The 20,889-nt window shown below is 42.2% G+C and overlaps 1 protein-coding gene across 16 annotated transcripts in view; it reads left to right on the forward strand.

Moving 5' to 3' along the window:
- The first annotated feature begins 1,393 nt into the window (after window positions 1–1,393).
- OSBPL6 (oxysterol binding protein like 6) overlaps window positions 1,394–20,889 on the forward strand; it is a 137,366-nt gene continuing 117,870 nt past the window's right edge. For 5 of the 16 annotated variants that reach the window (XM_084814616.1, XM_084814633.1, XM_084814535.1 and 2 more), the window contains exon 1: window positions 1,419–1,674. Coding sequence is in view for 5 of the 16 variants with exons in the window: in XM_084814535.1 (XP_084670661.1) it covers window positions 1,608–1,674 (67 nt within the window). In the remaining 11 variants the exon portion in view is untranslated. The other 11 variants (XM_084814553.1, XM_084814638.1, XM_084814606.1 and 8 more) reach the window with 8 other exon arrangements.

Consider the following 20,889-nt stretch of genomic DNA (forward strand, 5'->3'; position numbering starts at 1 on the left):
TGTTCAGTCGTTCAGTCGTGTCCGACTCTTCGTGACCCCATGGACCATAGCACACCAGGCCTTCCTGTCCTGCGCTCTCTCCCGGAGCGTGCTCAAGTTCATATTCATTGCATCAGTGATGCAATCTAGCCATCTCATCCTCTGCCGTCCCCTTCTCCTTTTGCCTTCAGTCTTTCCCAGCATCAGGGTCTTTTCCAGAGAGGTTTCTCTTCGCATTAGGTGGCCAAAATATTTCAGCTTCAGCTTCAATATCTGTCCTTCCAATGAGCACTCAGGGTTGATTTCCTTGAGGATGGACTGATTTGACCTCCTTGCAGTCCAGGGGACTTGTAAGAGTCTTCTCCAGCACCACAGTTTGAAAGCATCAATTCTTCGGCGCTCAGCCTTCCTTACAGTCCAGCTCTCACAGCCATACATTACTACTGGGAAAACCATAGCTTTGATTAGACGGACCTTTGTCGGCAAGGTGATGTCTCTGCTTCTTACTATGCTGTCTAGGTGTGCCATAGCTTTCCTCCCAAGGAGCAAGCGTCTTTTAATTTCATGGCTACAGTCACCGTCTGCGGTGATCTTGGAGCCCAAGAAAGTAAAATCTGTCAGAGCTTCCATTTCTTCCCCTTCTATATGCCAGGAAGTGATGGGGCCAGATGCCTGGGCGCTAAGTTAACCAAGGGATACTGATCTCATGCCACCTTCAGCAGTCAAACATGTGGCTACCTGTGACAGGGCCTTTGGTGTTGTGGCACCCAGACTTTGGGATGCCCTCTTGCCACATTCTACCAGCCTCATCTCTTCGATAGCAGATGCTTTCGAACTTTCTGCTTTCATGGAATCCTGCTATTGTACGCCGCTGCTGATCGTATCTTTATACTATTTTTTTCTTAACTGATTTCCATTATTTGGTTCATTTTTCATAAGCCCTCTTGCCCCTCCCCTCATGTGGGCTCCCTTCACAAATATAGGCGTGCCCCCCTACTTTTCTGTAGGTGGGGGTTCACGTGTGTATATGTTTACATATGTACGTGAATGCACTGTTCGGGAAGGAATTCTACCCTCCATGGCCGAGCTGGTTGTGTGTGTGGGGGGGAGAAATGGGACATCCCTCTTGATGGAAGGCAGGTCCCTTTAAAATGCCGGGAAATCTCCACTCCGCTCTCTTTTCAGGGCGGCAAACGCAGTAAATGCGGAGAGTCCTTTGCTGGCACTTCTCGGCGCGAGCGGCAGTTCTTTGCCTGGATGAGGCGGAGGGCGGGCCTGGAGCGCGCGGTGGCGGCGGCCGCGTCTTTCGGCCGGGCTCCGGGGGGATGACTTGGCACTGAATCCCGCTCCGGCGGGCTCCACGCTTCCGGGTCTTGGCACAGCCTAGTCCGCCTTCCCTCCGCGCGGGGAGGGTGGGCGGAGCGCGCGGGAGCCGGGCGGGGAGGAGGGCGAGACTGCACGGCCGCGGAGGCAGGGCGAGAAGAGGGCCCCTCAAGCCGCCGGCAGCAGCGGCACCACCTCCACCAGCAGCGTCCTCCTCGAGCGCCCTTCGGCTGGACTTCGCCTGCGCTGCGAAGAGGAGGAGGAGGAAGAGCCGGCGCTGCCTTCCGGAGGAGGAGGCGCTTTCCATGCTCCTCCATCCATCTCCAGCGCCCGCATCCTCCTGCTGCAGCGCCCCGAGCTCGCCCAGCCCAGGTAGGTTCTCTCCTCCTCCTCCTCCTCTCTCTTTCCTGGGCTTTGCGCGGGAAGCGCCTGGGGCCAGCGGGGCTCCATGCCGCGGAGAGGTCTGAGGAGATTGCACAGGCTGAGGGGCAGTGGGGGAAGAGGACGGGGGCGCGCAGCGACGGGGAGGGGGCCGCCGCCGCCGCCGCTCTCCACCCCGACGTCCAGCCTCTGTCAGAGCGGCTGCAGCTGGAGAGGGAATAACTGATGCACGCAACAGAAGCGCCACGTCGCCGCAGAGCGGTAAGGAGCGCCGTCCCGTTGCCCGCGGGCTTGGCATCGCGTGCTCCGAGGCATGCGTTTGCGCAGACGACAATGGCTGCGTGCGCTGGGACCAAACTGCACCCAGGCCGGCCAGGGAGCTGCATCTGCCCGGCTCCGGGCGGGATAAGGCCAGGGAAAGCGATGCACGCGCAGGCCCGCTCCTGCATCCGCCAGCTCCGGTTTGATCGGACGGACAGACAGACGGAGTGAGAGGGGCATGTCTGCATAGGTGGGCACGCTCCAGTGACTTGGGGGGTTGTGTGTGTGTGTGTGTGTGTGTGTGTGTATGCGAGAGCACAGGAAGAGGCATGCTTGTATTTCCCCTTCTCATATTGCGCAAGCATACATGGCAGTTGGGACAAGTCTGCATCCTCAAACGAGGAGTTAAGGATATTGTTCTATTCTAGAGGGGAGCTCTTTTTTAAAACAACAAAAAAAACCAGGTTGTGCCTGTGTTTCTTAACTCGCACACAAATGGATGATGCTAACACAAAAGGGACTTATTATTTTCTGTCTCTCTCCCTCTCTCTTTTTGGCTTTGCAGTCAAGATATGCGCTTCCTGCATAGCGGAAGCAGGCTCTCTGCATTAACTATGTCATCAGAAAGCTTGGCCTGGGAAGTGATGCCTTCCTCATAGAATGATAACGCCGCATTGGGCTGTGACAAACGTCCAGATGAAGCTTAAACACTCAGAGGTAGCATCAGGGCATGATGTTATATAACTAACTCAATGGCAATGAAATGGAGTGAAAGTGGCTTGGAAGCTCGGTTTATTTTGCCCTCATATGCAAAATCAGGACATTTTCCCTTCCCCAGAAGTACCATTTTAAAATGTGTATTTGTTTAATGAGTTGCTGCAGTGTGTTGGAGAAGATGATAAGCTATAAGTTTTGATAAAAATTTGGGATTCTAAACTATCCTCTTCTTTTTCTCCATTCGATTCCATAAATGAGTGGCACTAATTTTTTAGTTGCTAGAAATGGTGTGAGACGTTTATTATTTTAGATGATTAAAAAAGAATGCTTTGGCAGGCTCATTGTTGCCAATGTGGTAGTCTTAAATACTTCCTCTCACTGAATTTCATTTGACAGTCAGATTGTCACGATGTCACTTAATGGTGTGGGTTTTCCTGTTGCCTTATAACAGTTGTTTTCCCATTAGCAACTAGTAAATAAAACAAGAATACCTCATTCGTACTTCTCAAGTACAAATTTGAGAAGTACGAATGAAACAGATTTCCAAGGTCGTACAGCAAACTGTAGAGTAACTTGTATTTAACTATCTGTCATCTGTAGGGAAATGTGTCTGAACTTCTTCAGAAGGAGTTATGCTCACAGTTCTGTTTGAATGGGCTCTGAAAATAATTACATTTATATATATATATATATATATATATATATATAATTTTTATTTAAAAGATAAGAAAAACAAAACAGAACTACATATTTTCTGAAGTACTGACACAGAGTTAAAGGTGCAAGAAATTGGTTGATTTGCCCACCAATAAAATGTACAGTAGCAGAGTCCTGGATCACACTAGTGTCTCATTACGTGATTGGTAGACTTGTTGTTCCCTGTATTATTAACTAGGCTCAAAGACTGTGCCGTTTCCTCATAACATGGTCATCTTTGGATGGGATTAAAATAGTTCTCATCCGTAGCAACTACCTTTTGCTCATATAGCTATACCTAATTTTACTGTAGTTTTGTCTACATGACCTTGACTTTCAGAGGCAGAAGAGGAATGGGGAGGGAACAGAAAAGGGAAAATAAGATGTTGCCCAGAGTTTGTTTTATTTCAGGATAAATTGATGTAGGCAGAAAACATAAAAGCTCATCATCATCACCTTAGGTTGGAATCCCAAGCCTTCTTGTCTGAAGTACTCCATTAATTTCAATGGAAGTTATATCTAATGGAAAAGTCACTACATTAAAAGTTCTGCTACAGGGGGTACTAATGGAAATGCCATTGTCACAGCATATCCATCTCCATCCCTCTGTAACATTTACAGGCTCCTGTTGTATGACGCTTTCCCATCATGGACCAAATATTCCCTCCCCTTGGTCTACATCAGTGGCAGTAGGTGGTGGGGAGAGAGATGCTCACTGTGTGATGAAGCCAAGACATTGTGGTACAATCCTGTTACTGTTACTACTGCAGGGAAGGAGAGAACTTGCCATTGGGGTGCTGGTTCAGTGGTATCTCCTTTGGACTGAACATGTAACCTTTCCCTAACTTCTAAATAAATATGCTTAGCATGTTGGACTGGAATACTAGCTTAAATACCAAATGTGTTGTATTGGTTGCAACTCTAAACTTCTTTGCTTCTGAATATTCCCCTTTACATATATTGGAAACATTTGAAGCATGTGTACAATTATTAAATTCGGGGTGTGTGTGTGTGTGTGTGTGTGTGTGAATGTGTTTACACTGTTCTAAGCTAAGGGTTGTGAAACAGAAGAGTGGGGATATATTTTCTAAACCCTCCTCAACCCCCCAAAATGTAGTCTTAAAACTACTGCTATGGCACTAAAAAATTCTATCAAGATATGCAATTAGTGTACCTTCCCAACACACATAAACTATATAAGATATCCAGTTATGGTTACCCATGTTGGCATTACATAGATACAATTGTATTTGAAGTTGTCTTCAGCTTGAGGTTTCCTAAGCTCTCGCTCAGTGAGAACTCATTTATTTTACTTGGCTTTTTAGCCTTTCTTCAGTGGTGAGAAGTTTTGTTACGGCAAATGTTATCTTGTAAGCAAGTAGCAACCTGAATAAAACCTGAATAATTGTGCGAAGTGCATTGAATCATTGACAGAAAGTACTGAATGACTTGGCAGATTAAAACTGTGTAGAATACAGTTAGAAGATCTAATGGGAATGAGAACATATGTTAACCGAATAACAGAAGTAATGTTTAGATAAATTGAAACTGAAATACTAATAGAAGGTAAATTATTCCAATAAGCATGAACTGTTTTTATCAGTCTAATGTTTGCCATTTCAGAATCACATCTGTGCAGTTTCCAGTACATGAACCAAAATTGAAATGTGGAATGTGCCAGTTCTCATATGGGAAGGATAACACATTGACCTGGTTTGCACATAACAAATTGTTGGGGCTGAGCAGCAGCGAGTGAACATGTTGCCTCCCATGCACTCATCGCTTCCGTTTTCAATCAACAACCCAGGAATGCTCCATACCTGAGTTGTTATTGTGACGTCTGAACCTGGAACTCTGTATTGTTTAGGTGTTAAACAACCTAGACTTTGCCCACCAATCACCTATGGTTTGTTGTGGGATTAAACCCTGGATTGTTTAACCCCTAAGCAGCCCAGTGTTCCAGGTTCAGGCGTCACGATAACAGTCAAGAGTGTTCCTGGGTTGCTGATTGGAAGTAGAACAACAAGTGCATGCAAGGCAGTGCACTTGTTCACTCCTGCTTGGCCACAACAATTCTTTGGTTAAACAACCCAGGAATTGCTATGTGTGAACCACTGCCTTCTATTCTGTTTTCTGAGCAGAGTTCAGCTCACAGGATGGGGCTTTCCTCCTTCCTGCTGCAGCCCCTTATCCGTCCTCCCAAATCTGCTTCTGAGGAATAGAGGACCCTCAAGAATGGCGTGGGATGTGGATCAAGAGTCTGGAGCAGGAAGGGAGGATCACTGAAAATTAGGAACCCCTGCTACAGCAGAAGTTCCTTCTGCTCATGCAGTGCTGTTTTTGGATCCAAGTCATTGTGATTCAAAATTCCTGTCATCAGATAACCCTTCTGACACTGATCCATCTGCTGCTACAGAGCCCCTGCATGAATTGGATAGTATACTGCAGGTGGGTTCTGTGAGTTCATGTGAGCTGCTGGCAAAATCTGTTGGGTTTAGCCATCACTTTATGTGAACTGAGAATATGTCAGTTAAGCTGAGATATGAGTGAGTCTCCTGTACCCACAAGCAGCTGGTTTGCTCCTGCATTCATGCGCATAGGGAAACAAGCGAGGAAGCTGCATAGTTTCTGAACCCTGAAACTATGGTTAATAGCTTCCAAACAAGTCAGAATATGAAGCTATGGTTTAAAGTTGGCTTCTGTATTCTGGCTTGTCTGGACACCATTAACAGTAGCTTCTGCTTTGGACACAGCTGGAAGCTATAGTTAACTGCAGCATCTCAGTTTGTTTCACTGCTTGCACAAAGCAGGGCTGCATGTAGGATGTGTGAAGTTTGTTCATATCTCAGCTTACTAAACTAAGATTCACATGCAGCTATAGGATACACTGAACAGTCTCATGTGGTTTTGCATTTTATGCAGCAGAAGAGTTGGTACAAAAGATGAATCACCTTTTGGGTACCTTGTCCACATTACCAAACTTCTAATTGGGGAAGTTCTGATAAATTTCCATGGAAATTCAGGTATCCTCAAAATCTCATTTGATATTCACCTGCATTTCTTATTCCACCCATCCTCTTCTCCCTCCTCCTGGAAAGGCTCACAAACTCTACCCCTCCTTTAGTTTGGGCAGCCTTTGTGTGAATGAGCATTCTGTATTACTTTTGTTGTTGTTCAGTCGTTCAGTCGTGTCCGATATCTGTGGGGGTGGGGAGGCCAAAATAAAACATAAATGCTAACGTTGGTGATACTTGAGAAGGGTGAGGAGAGAATTGGCAAGATTCTCTGGTGTGGCTTTGCAACAGAACCCAGAAGACAAAGCTTAGTACACCTGAATTTACAGCTTGGAAGGTGTGGCATTCTGTTGAATAGGATAAACAGAACGATGAAGATATTATGAGGGAAACATGCATACAACAGTAAAGATCAGGGAATCCTGATTGGAATTCGTTTATGGATGTGGCCATAATATGACAATTAGATCACTATTTTAAAAGGCATTAATATTAAAGATAATAGCAAGCTGTTGTGTGAGGATTTTATAATGTTTGCTGGTTATTCAGTGCTTGCTTAGAAGCTGGCTGTGAAACTTTTAAAAAGTTGCTCTGGGCTGCTTCATGATGCAAGGGGAAAATGTTTTGACATCACATGGTCCTAGTGGAGTACTGGTTTTGATTCTTTTACAATAAAAGGCTTTAAATTTTGGAGTTTCAACAGTCCAACTGATTGCAGATGGATTGTTGGACACTTCCTTTCCGCAGTGTTCTGTTTTCTTTAGAACAGTACCTTGCTAACCCTGTAGGACTAATACAAAAGACAAGGTAGAAATCTTCTAGTTAAAAATAAAGGCAAAGTCTATTTACTCAATAGATTAACAAAATTATGTGTACTAGATTCACGAATAACACCTCAGACACTTTCATTCCCTTATTTAAGATAATTTTATGTTATTTATTTATATACTTCCCTTGATCAACAATGACTTCAGACCAGTTTATAGTCAAAGAGTAGCATATGATAAAAACCTGAGTAAAACCACATAATAAATAAAACGGGACTAAACATCTTAAAGCTCTGGAAGAACTGAAAAGGGTTTGCCTGAGACATAAAAGAAAACAGAATTTAGATGCCCCTCTCTGGGGAGGGGGTTCCACAAACAGAGGTACCCCTGCAGAAAATGCCCTCTCCCTAGTTGCCCTCCAGCTTTCCCTCTGGTGGTGGGGGCACCTTGTCTTGGCTGGATATTATTAAGATTGCTTTACTATTAGAGGGTTAAATAATTTGATTCATCTTGCCTCTTCAAAATCATATAAAACACAAATTCTCAGATGGTAAAGGTTACAGCATCACAAAATAATACGTGAGTATGGTCAGAGCTTCCTCCTTTTCTAAAATAAGATTTCAATTTTTCTATTTGTTAAATATAAGTATTCACATTTAGTGGGAAGGTATTGCATGTTTTATGATTCTCTCATGTGAAACCACCAGCCCTGACTGGAAGATGGCAACGTATGGTGATCCTACCAAGAGAGAACGTGCCCATCTGGCATTGATGCTGTAGTACACACTGACCGTTATTTATAGATACATGATTTGTATTCCACCGTAAGAAAAATATCTGGAAAAACCTTTTATGGAGGATGTTTTGTGGAACTGGAGCTTTGGAGTGATTCTTACCTTAACTCTTTGTTAAATAATAATATAAGTAGACATTTATATAGCATGTTAGAATGTCCAAGTGCTTCATGTACATCATCTCAGCAATATCTAAAACAGTAGCGGCCACTCTTTTGGGCCACTTTTTGCCACAACTTGAGTCCGCAGTAAGAGACGGTACCACTGCAGTGCTCACTGCATTACATATGCATCCCTTCCCCTTAACCCCCTGTGCTTTTGATGTGGTTTTACCTCTAGTTCGCTGAGCTGGGATGCAGGTAGCAGCGTGGTGCAAAAGAAGTTGACAGGAGTATAAGCCTGACCCTGTGCCACTGCCAGGCCTGATGAAGGCTTTCCAGCTTCTGCCCCAGTATACTACAAACCTTTGCTTCCTGTGCTGAATTGACCATCCATGTCTTTCAAGAACATTGTGCAAGCCATTACAGGTATGCGGGATGGGAACATGATGAGACACAATGGAAAGCCGAAGGCTACTTAGGAAATTAATAGCTGAGGTGATATTAAAACTGTGCACTTCCCAGCTCAAACTACACTAGACCTCTCTTGTTAAAATGTTTCAGTTGTCTTATAAGTGTGGTTTATGGCATAACTAGAGTCTTGTTTGCTCAAAACCTGCCTGCCTGTTCCTGAATTTAAAAAGGGATATGGTCAGATCCAAAGTTTTCTGAAAAAAGGAGCACTTTTGAGGCCCTTGGTTCTGTCTGTCAAACAGCACAAATGGAAGAGACCCTTACATTGTAAATAAGGAGAGAAATCAGAGGTGAGGATGGTATACGTCTCTCAGACTGCTTCTGTGATTGCAATCAATAGATCAGTGCCTGGTTTATAGCACATTGTGTTTACAGCATGCTGCATGTGGCAGCAATGTATTGTGGCAGGGATAATGCAAAATTCATTATTGGCTAAAAGTGAGTTGCTCTGAGTACAGGATGATTTTCAGTGACATTTCATCACACTTCACTGGTGGAATCCAGAAAGATGAGTGAACTCGAGACTCGGGCTAATCTAAAGAAATTATTTTAAAATTATCAGATTTATTGGTTTGTGACTGTGGCTGCTTCCTTCGCCGAATCATATCAGTGTTACATTAAGCTATTTGTGTATTTTATCATCATTATCTAAAATTCAAAATTGTACATATATCGCTTTAGAGCACAAATCTTGAATTTCTAGAAGTAACCTTGATTAATACAATCATTGGTTTTCTTTCCTTTAAACTAGTACATTAAAATAATCTGTTCATATACTGAGACACATGAAATACACTGAGCATATTCATGGTCTGTGGGATGGTACATTTAAACCTTTGGCTGTAAAGACAACATGTTCCTCCTGCGGAGAAATCAGTGTAATTGGATAATAATTGAAATGTATGTACATGACAGCTCTTCTGTAAGGATAGAAGTTCATAACATCTTTTGTTGGCTGCAACATTCCATCTGTGCTGAGATGAAAGAATGTGTTTAAAGGAAATATTTTTTTTCCTATTTCTTACAGTTGGGTTTTGTCTTGTATCCTAAAGATAGAACCTCTTTGTTGGAGCACTTATCTTTTCAGTATACATTTTGTGAGGGCAATTAAAGAATTCCGTTGTGTTCAGAAAAGCATAGTCTACAAAGAAAGTGGGTGTTAACTGACAACTAACATTAGAATGAATGTAATTGCAGCAGTTACTTGTGCTTTGGATATACAGATGACCTGTTTTATTAGCAGATAATAGGTATTGGTAAACCATCTTTGTATTTCCAGCACAGCATGTGTTCTTTTATTCTCTTGTCATGTTATAATTGTTGGTTTATTTCCTTCTGTGTCACAGCTTTTAATAATTTGAAAGAGGACTTCTCTGCTTCAAAACGTTTATTTTAAAATAAATTGAACACAATGCCAGTGACGGACCTTGTAATTGTTATTTAATTGCTCTCCCGATAGATGTTATTGAACTGCGTGTGCTGATTACTTATTATGTAGCTTATACATAGTGAAAAAAAAGAATGAATAGGCCACAAGTCTGGTGTCCTCATGCCCCAGATTAGTTTTATCTGCAGACAAGTAACAGATAACAGAATTTGCCAGGCATTGTCCACCCATATTAGTTGTTTTTAAAACTAGCATTGAAATATGTGTTACATTAGGTTTGCCCATTTTTCTGTGCTAATATCTTTAATTTTATATTCCTATTTTGCAGTTAGTCTAATTAGAAGGAAAACTGTTCACAGACCATACTATGGTAAAACACAGTGTAAACAAACTGGGAAAACAAAATGCACTTTGTTATTAGGTACCATATTAGGTTGATTGTCTTAAAGCAGATTTGATATTTTCTAAGTAGATATTTAAAACTGGGCATGGCAGGCGTGGGGTGGGGCTGTGGCTATGTATATGTGCTGCATCGGTGAGATGGACTATAGTATATGCATGCATTTCCTATTCCTGCTGTGTTCAGGTGGAGACAAAGCCTTCACCCCATGCACGGCTGTATGTTCCTGTTGTTTTAAACATTTCCTTCTCATTTGTATATGCCCAAAGCCATATCTAATGCTTTATCCCAAGCATAAAGTATTGAATAGAACCTCCATTGATGTCCCCACTAATACTAGTTCATTATTTATGCAGTACTTTAAATTTGCAGGCCCTTTGCAGTCTCTAGTATGTTGTGAGCACTAACACAAATGTGTCTTAGGTCCGTGTTACTCCTATTTTAGTGACGGGGAACTAGAGCTGAGACTAAAATGCGATTTGGCCAAGCCGGATCTGTGGGAGCATTTGTATGTCCATATGTTCTTTGTCTTTGCAGGGCAATGGAAATGTTCTGGTTTCAAAGTTAATGCCAAAACCTGATATAATCTTGTGGGTCTGGCCATGGGAAGGATCATCTAAACCATTTTGATTGTGACAATTTCCTTAGTACTTAGTCACAAAATTATGTCACAGCAGCTGCTAGCTGTCGTCTAAAGCCACAACAATGTTTACTTGGCAGAAGGACTGGGCTTTTAAAACTATATTTTAGTGTGATTAAGCTTTAATTTTGTCTTAATAGAGTGCTTATATACTAATAACTGTTACTTGAGCTTTTTGGATGGACTAGAAATTTTACTAAATCAAAGAAATTACAGAACCAGCACTTAGATTCCCCCTCCCTAATTAACAGAGTAAGTGTATGCACATTTACTCAGATATAAGCCCCACTGGGTTCAGTGATGCTTACCCCAAAGTAAGCGTGCATAGGATTGCAGTTCCAAGACTGAACTTCCTTATCGCTTTGATAAGAATAGTTAAACAGATTCCATTGAAACTGCTCCAAAGTATCTGTCACTAAAATCTAATTGGTGTTTTTAAATATTGTTGTTGTTCAGTTGTGTCCAACTCTTCGTGACCCCATGGACCATAGCATGCCAGACCTTCCTGTCCTGCGCTCTCTCCCGGATCGTGCTCAAGTCCATATTTATTGCATCAGTGATGCTGTCTAGCCATCTCATCCTCTGTCGTCCCCTTCTCCTTTTGCTTTCAGTCCTTCCCAGCATCAGGGTCTTTTCCAGAGAGGTTTCTCTTCGCATTAGGTGGCCAAAATATTTGAGCTTCAGCTTCAGTATCTGTCCTTCCAATGAGCAGTCAGGGTTGATTTCCTTGAGGATGGACTGATTTGACCTCCTTGCAGTCCAGGGGACTCGTAAGAGTCTTCTCCAGCACCACAGTTCGAAAGCATCAATTCTTCGGCGCTCAGCCTTCCTTATAGTCCAGCTCTCACAGCCATATGTTACTACTGGGAAAACCATAGCTTTGATTAGACGGACCTTCGTCAGCAAGGTGATGTCTCTGCCTCTTACTGTGCTATCTAGGTTTGCCATAGCTTTCCTCCCAAGGAGTTTTTAAATATACTGGGTTGTAATGATTTCAAGATTGTCATTATACCATACCTGAATTATTCACAAATGAGAGAGACCTGCCATTTGATTTTTTTAAAAGTAGGTTTATTAAAAAAAGATGGCCCTGTGAACATCACAGGACCAAATAATCAATGATATAGAGCAGGTAAAATGTTTGTTACATTAACTACTTCTGTTCTATCAGTAGGAGGATTATAGGAAGTAGTGCAAAATGGTGCCTTTGACTACAATCCTGAACACAGGTGGTTTATATTCCATTTAGTGGGATTTTAAGCAGTGTGTTGGAGCATAGGATTGCAGCCTTTTATGATTATTTTTTAGCATAGAAAGAGATGAAGGCTAAAGATGGCTTTGAGGTAATTGTAGACCTTTAAAACGGATTATCTTTTGGACCACCTTTCCCAGTGAAAGATGGCTCTGCATATTGTTGACCAAATTAGTGTGCATTTCAGTGAAACTAACTATTCTTTATATATGTAAGTAGATGATTTACTTGTGTGCGTGTATTTATTTATCAATTACATTTGTGTATTGTCCTTACACCAAGAGTGGCATTCATGGACCTTTTCCATTATAGCCTTATAATATATGAGGTTGGTTAGGCTGACAGATAGTGATGATTAGCCTGAGGTCATCCAGGGTTTTGAACCCAGGTCGCCTCAGTCTAAGCCCAGTGCCCTATCCACCACACCACATTTGAAATTTGGGTATGAGATGAATGTTTGAATGCAGCTTTTGAGATAAGCTTAAAAGAGGCTGTTATGACGTTTGTCTGGCTCTACATGTTTAATGTTAGGATACTTCAAGTGCAAGCAATTTCTGTCAGGACAGAATGGGTGGCTGGATGGGGTTCCAAATGATCTTGGGTGCCAGCCTCTCAAGGCTGAATCTATGTCTTTGCTCATGATCTTTAAAACTTGTAGCCTCCCTTAGTGGAAGGTTTTGCTTAACTCTTCCTTGCAGATATTGCTGTTAAAAGTTAAGATGAAACTCTCAGGAATCCAGAGGGACATACAGAGGAAATGCATAAACAGCAGCAGTTGGTATGTGGGCTATTGAAAAGTGCAAAGTTGGAAGGGAAAATGGGTTATTATGATATATGTACTTATTTACCCAGGCATTTAAAAGTTTGTAAAATAGATGCAGGTATGGCTCCTTGGGAAAGGCTTTCCAAAGTTGGTTGCCACCACAGAAAAAGCCCTCTCCTTTATGGTTACACAGTGCACTTCCGATATAGGAGGAGTAGGGCTTCAGCAGAAGATCTTAAGAAATGGGCGTGCTGGTATGGGAAGAGGTACCCATCAGGTATTTGGGTCCCAAGGTGTTTAGGGCTTTAAAAGTAAGTACAAACATCCTGAATTGGACCTAGAAATAAATAGGCAACCAATGCAGTTCTTTTAGAATTGGACTGAGGTTAAAAAAACAAACAAGCTAACCCTAGCTGCACCAGTTAAAATTCTGGTTGACGAATTCTGCACTAACTGACACTTCCAAGATGTCTTCAAGGGCAGCCCCACTAGAATGAGCTATATTATTCCAGCCAGGAGGTTACCAGATCGCTATGGCTAGACTATCCCTGTCCACAAATGGACGCAACTGGCAAATCACCCAAAAATGGTAAAAGGTACTGGGTGACACTGAGGCCACCTGGGCCCCCAATGACAAAGCTAGATTAAGGAGCACCCTGAAGTGGCAAAGCTGCTCCTTTAGGGGAGCACCTTTTTGAACATGAGAAAAAGTCCATCCTTTCCTTTATCCTTTCCTTTTTTTGTTTTCTGATAAAATATTAAAATACCACCAACATCTGGTGAAAGGGCAATATTGTGTTTCTACAAAGGGAAGATTGGCAAATCATCATTTAATCTTTCGTTTAATCAAATAGTGGCTAAATACAGTGATTTAAATTTCAGTGCAATAGAGAAATATGATTAATTTTGAAAAACTAAGTAAAAAGATCATGTGTGTTTATCCATACTTTTTATGAAGGAATTATTTTGCTCAAGGCTTCATTATTAGGCATTATACATTTTTAACAGGTGGCTGCTATAGAAGTGAAATTGTTATAAGTGGCTTACATAACACAGTATATTTCTGTTTCACCAATTCTGAAACAGATACTGTTGTTTGATTACTGACTCTATCACCCTTCATCTACAGATTAGGTAACAGATGGCTCAAAGTGAAGCTGTCATGCAATTTTCTCTATATTTGCTGGTGTAAAATGGCATGTTCATAAGTTAGGAATATATAAATCAGTAGGAGAAAGTGGCATGAATTACAGCTGTGCTTTAATTTTTGTCCTATCGGTTGTTGATACTGGTAATAAACTAGCATTTTTATCATGAACATTTTTAGCTGTCCCTTGCATGCGATAAATTTCTGACAGCCACTTACTATGTAGATAATGCTGTCAGGTAATGCCAGGAAATCCCTCAGCAATCCCTCAGGAAACATTGTAACTTCAAATTAAATTGTAGAATAGTAGAGGGACTCGATGACTTCAAAAGATAGATGATTTCTACCTCCAGGCTAGATTATAGTTATATGGTGCCTGACATTCATTTCTATTTCTGAGGTGAGTTTGGCTACATTCTGTTCCCTGGTTGACAGTTCTGTAAACCTCAAAAGGAACCTTCACAGCTGCTATTTATTGCTGTCTTTACAAATTTGAAAGATATAACACTGGCTACATCAATTACTTTGAGCAGTCAGAAAATAGGGACCTGCTTTCCCTCCCTGTGGTCTGTTTTCTCTGTCCCATGAATATTGCCACCAGTGGACCCACTTCTCATTTCCCAACGTGTAACAACCAAAAGAAGAACAAAATATTTCGCACCTTCCCCCCCCCCCCAATCACATCAGTTCTGCAAACAAAATATACAAGTTAAGGTATGTTGAATGATCGAATGTTCATTAATATTTTAACTGCAGGATTGGTTTTTTCCTGATAAAAGAATTGGGATTAATCGTGAATGCAATATTAAAGAACTTTGCACTGTGATATCAGTGGAAGTTACTTTCATTGAGTGAGTTGTGTGTAGTGACATCATTGCTGGTGTTACCTTTAACCCATTGTGCTGGTTTGGATGATCTTGCTGGCCACATGTGGTTGGGTATGCCAGGTCATGGATGTCTTGCCCACTGGGTGCACTTGTCCCACTTCCAGCCTCGCTAAATGTGGGTGTCCCATCTAGATGGTGCCTATGCCAGCAGGCTCAGATCATGCAATCATTTGCCAGATGTTATGCTGCAGATAATTAAAGAATAATCTCTGCTGCATCCTGAATAAAAATGCATGTGGACTAGGATCCTTCCTTCAGGTGAAATGTAGGGACCTTGGACTAGGGATCTCCGTCGGAAGCAACTGTGACAGGAGATAGGATGGACTTTGAATACTAAGTGAATTCTCACCCTGCTCCAGAATTGCTTACTGGCAGAACCCAGCCAAGTGGCATGCACCACCTCATTCTGATTCTCCAAAGATTTTATTTGTCTTACATTTTTAGTCCCTTGCCATTCACAGCTCCTAAAGCTATATGAAATTCTCTGTTGGGGGTGTCACCCAAAGAAATGTGCTTGGACTGCATTATTCACTGGCCTGGTTTGCACATTATAAGCCATAACACTAAGCCATAGTTATAACTATAACTGTGGAATTCTGGCGTATTGTGTATGAGCATCGTGCTTGTGCAAGCTACTTGTTTGCTCCCACTGTAAATGGGAGTGGCTAAACTTTATGTCCATAGTTTGTTTAGCACTTTGTGCAAGCCAGGAACTCTGGCATGTCTCTCCCCTGACTTTGCTTATGATGCTAGCTTGTTGTGGGAGAGACAAGCCAGAGTTCTTGGTTCACACAAAATGTTAAAACTATAATGCTAAACAAACCACAGATGGAAGGTCCATGGTTGATTTATCAGTGAGCAATCAGGTAGCATTTACAAGCACATTATATCTGAATTGGCCCATTGTGGACTGTAACATATTATATCGATTTCATTCCTATAAGTGGCTGGGTTAATCTTGTAAACATTGGCTTATTTCAGACTAACATAAAACCATGGTTTGACACTAAGCAAATATGCACAGAATAAATCTCAGGCTTGCATGTTTCCCCTTCACCCTTCAGAGGAATTTGCTGGTTTTCAGCAAGTGATAGTTTGCTATCACATCCAAACCAGTAAACTATGGTTTGTGCTTGCCCTCCAAACCAGGATTTGATCCTGGTTTGCAACTTTGGTTTTCATGGGAAGTTCAAACCACAGTTTGCTGGTTCAGGTGTAATAATAAGCGATGGTTTGCCAAAGAACATGATTTGAGTGCATGAGGGGAGACTATCCAAGAGCAAGGCTCCTTCCAGGCTCATCTCATAGCATGCTATTGTGTAGCAATTTGAGTCCATCTGAACCATGCCACTGTATGGAGTAACCTGAAACCATGCCCATCCACATTCCTGTTAATTAAGTTTCCTTATTTCATTTTTGCATTATGGTGAATTATGTATCTCCAAGGATTCTTTGTTCAAAGGTCTGTCATTTAAGCTGTACAAGAAACTGCAGACAGTATAAATCCCACCCTTGAGACTCAAGGAATAAGAAGAATTGTTTCAGGAAGAAATCCTGCCCAGTTGACATGAACGGCAACATTCCCCTTATTGCTTGTGTTATGATCGCAGACCCACTTAAATGCAACTGTAATATTAATGTTTTAAGACTCTGGGCAACAGCCATTAAGGAAGGAGCAGAGGAGTGGAAAGAGGATACTTTGTTTGGAACTGCTGAGGCAGAGAAAGCACCCAAGGGTTCAAATCTGAGATACTCAGATACTTGCTAGAGTTTTGCCTCAAAATATGCTGAACGTCACATAGCATGATCCATCAGGATTCATTATAATGTATTTATTATATTAGGAACTCCATTGCTGCATGATATTCATGACTCAGATCATCCTCACAATTACATATTTTATCCTTATTAGAGGTGCTAATATTAAGTACCTCATTAGGAAAATTGTAATTAATTATATTAAAACTTACCTAAAGATCCATACCCTAATATTCCAATCAGACAACCTCTTCTCCAGCTACTAACAATGTAATCCTATATACATCTATTCGGCAGTGAGACATATTGAGTTCAATATAATTTCATCCCAGGGAAGAGTGTATTGCAGCCTAAATAACTTATTTCAAAATGCAATCAGAGGTGTTGGTGTGACAAGCAGCCCAGATAGCCTGGCTCTGCAGAATGGTTTACATATTAGTGAACACATTTAATACTTCAAGATTGGAAGGAAAGCATTACAGAATGTTGTGAAGTGACCAAGTTAGCCGAGGACACCAAATTATTCAGGGTAGTGAAAACCAAAGTAGACTGTGAAGAGTTCTAAAATGGGCTCTCAAAACTGGCAGAATGGGCAATACATTAGCAGAAGAAGATTAATGTCACATTGCACATTGGGGCAAACAATCCTAACTTCATACATACACCCATGAGGCCTGAACTGGCAGTGATTAAACAGAAAAGAAATCTTGAGATAGCTTAATGAAAATGCTGACCCAGTGTGCAGAAGCTAGGAAAAAATGAGGATCCCATCCTAGGGTTTATTAGGAAAGGGATTGAAAATAATACAGTGCTGTATTTTATTTATTTAAAATATTTCCAAATCGCCCCTCAAGACAGTTTTCAATAAATCCATGAATGCAGTAAAATACAGCAATTCCAAACCAAACTAAAATAAATCTGATAAAATACATTACAGCATGGGAACTTTATAAACAAAAGGAAGAGCCTTAATCCGTAAAAGCTTGGTAGATCAGTATAGTTTTTACCAGCCATCTAAACTCCAGTAATGAGGAGCCAATCTAACCTTCATAGGAAGGGAGTTCCACACCAGGAGTGCTGCTGTACAGAAGTCCCTATCTTGGGTCCCCACCAGCATCACCTCTCCAGGAGCTGAGCCACACAGCAGGGTCTCAGATAAAGGACGTAGGCTCTGGGCAGGTTCATATAAGTGTTTTTCAAACTGTAGTCCAGAGAATCCTGGGATTTCTCAGCTCACCTCAGTGGGAATATCAATAATGGTGAAAAAATGTATCTGGACTGGAAGACATCTTTCCCACTACTGCCTGTTTTCCTGTGCAATGCACAACTTCAGGGGCATGTTCTCTATATTTTAGTATGTGTTGGCCATATATTAGAAAATACTAATGGCGAGTGCCTCACAAGAACAGATCGTGTACCCTAGAAAATGCCTATGACGAAAGAAGGGAAGACATCAAAGCAGAGGTACCTCAGTGGTGCAATTAGCTAATTTTAGACTCTGGACTTAATAGTCTAATTGCTCGCCCACCCCTCTTTAGATGGTAATGCATATTATTCACTTACGTCAAAATGAGTCAAGCCAGCTGTGCTGCATTTGGGGACCCTCTTGCTCTAATGCTGAGTGGGCCCCTGAACGTCTGCCTCAAAGTCCTGCCCCCTGATAGCACCATTGTTAAACTCAAAGAGTTGTGCAGATAAAAGTGGATGAACCCCATGTGCACTGCCTGGATCTCCTTGGAAGAAAAGCAGGATGGAATTATGATAACGTACCAGAAGGACTAATTAACTTGGGAATATTTCCTTTTCACCCCTTTTCTTTATGAGTTTTGTTTATGTAGAGAGAACTCTGACTTGAATATAAAACCCTGCCATTTCTCTGTGGTCTGAAGAGAAGGCATCTGTTCAATTATCTTAATGTTCCCTGGCGTCTATAAATTGTCAGGCAGTTCAGCATACAGTGGTCACATTTGGTGAACCTTTGATATCTTCTGATGAATGGGTTCACAAATGTAACCTACACACCCCTTTTATATACTTTTTTGCCTTTGAAAGTAATCTGGGGGTACAACATTCATGGTGAAAGTCTTTCTTTTTCTTTTCTTTGGCCTTACTGCCAGGAGCCTTCATAGCGAAATACAGTTTTTCCTGTAGTGAAAGCCAATATTCTTTTTCACCATGCATAACAGGACAAAGGTAATATCTTAGTTCTAGCTATATAGCGAAGCCCAGGGCTGGCTCTACCATTAGACAGAGAGAGGCAACAGCCTCAGGCAGCAGATGCTGGGCGGCCGTGGTGGCAGTCCTTGGCTGTTCTTCAGGAGCCCCTGACCATTCCCCTCATTGGATGAATGGAGCTGTATATGCCGGCTAAACTACCCTCCTGCCTGAGGTGCAGTGGAGGATGCTATCCCATTGCCAGTGTCAAAGTAAGACGTAACTGCCATGCCTCTCAACATGGAACATTGTTATGAGGATAAAATAGAGAAGAGAAGGACTATGTAAGCTGCCTTGGGTTTCTTGGAAAAGGAGAAAAGGCGGGATATAAATGTAATAATAAATTAAATTAAGGAGGGGGTAACTTCTTGTCCTTCACCTCAGGCAGCAAAAAATTGTGGCGATGCCAAGTGCGTGCTGTAAATCCCATAGAAGTTAATTCACCAGCCTAATCCTGTTGGGGCATAGCAGTTCATAGGGCTTGATGCCTTATATAAGTACTGGGAACCAGAGTCAGCCTTGGTTCCAGAAGCAGTCATTAGGGTTAGGATATTTGCTTCCCTCTTGACCCCACCATAGCAGGATGTGGTGCAGAATGGAGGAAGATCCTTTATCCGGTATCCCAAGAACAATCCCAGAGCCTGTGCATTAGCACATCTCTGTGCTTTGAGGGATTAAAAAACTTACCAGTAATAAATGAATCAAAGCAGCATGGCTCTACCTCAGTTGCCAAGTGTAGCATCATCATGCTTCTAGAGCTGTTCACTAAACTTGCCTTTCCGCAATGTCTGTGTCTGATTGCACCATTGTGGCAAAAATGAATTCGTAGGATCAAAGTGTCTCTGCATGCTATTTTGGAGCCTAATGGCAAATGATATAATCAGACTGCAAGAAGATCCACCCTCAGCATATTTGGAGATTGTATCCAGCTTAAAAGACTAAAAAGATTTCTCACTAGTTAGAATCAAAAAATACTATCTCAGCAGAATCACTGAAGTATAAAATCAGTCTTCATAGAGGTTAGGCCATCTTCTGTGTGAGAATTGTCTTGGACTCGTTGGCTGCAGAATTCTCCCTTCTGTCTTCCTGGTCCCTTTTTTGAAGTCTTCTTGGATAGTTAACTGTAGGGATGGGAGAATCAGCAGAACTTGCATTCGTCAAGGTTCTCCAAGTTCTACCTCAAAGCTCGGTCCTCATTGTAAGCTTTTTCTTGTTGTTTGAATGGGAAAAGTGCACATTTGGGTAAACATTTTTTAAAGTGTGCACCCAAATGTGGTTGTTGTTGTTGTTTATTCAGTCAGTCACTTCCGACTCTTCGTGACTTCATGGACCAGCCCACGCCAGAGCTTCCTGTCGGCTGTCGCCACCCCCAGCTCCCCCAAGGTCGAGTCTGTCACCTCCAGAATATCATCCATCCACCTTGCCCTTGGTCAGCTCCTCTTCCTTTTGCCTTCCACTTTCCCTAGCATCAGCATCTTCTCCAGGGTATCCTGTCTTCTTATTATGTGGCCAAAGTACTTCAGTTTTGCCTTTAATATCCTTCCCTCAAGTGAGCAGTCTGGCTTAGGGATGTATGAAAGTCACTTACCTGGTCCCGCAACTTGCTTCGCGGTGGGGGGGGGAGGCGCTTCGGTTCTCCCCCTGAAGTTCAGGCCGGGGGGGGGGAAGCGCCCCGCCTCGCCCGGCCGAAATTCAGGCCGGGGAGAAGCGCCCCGTCTCCCCGGCCGCGAAATACAAAAGAGGGGGAAAAAAAACCACACTCGTGATAGGCTACGTAACGATTTACGATTCTCCACCATCCCTAGTCTGGCTTTATTTCCTGGAGTATGGACTGGTTTGATCTTCTTGCAGTCCAAGGCATTCTCAGAATTTTCTTTCAGCACCACAGTTCAAAAGCATCTATCTTCCTTCGCTCAGCCTTCCTTATGGTCCAGCTC

Source organism: Heloderma suspectum, chromosome 1 (assembly GCF_057233095.1).
Source record: "Heloderma suspectum isolate Gila_16-S chromosome 1, 16-S_ref, whole genome shotgun sequence".
Classification (NCBI taxonomy): Eukaryota; Metazoa; Chordata; class Lepidosauria; order Squamata; family Helodermatidae; genus Heloderma; species Heloderma suspectum.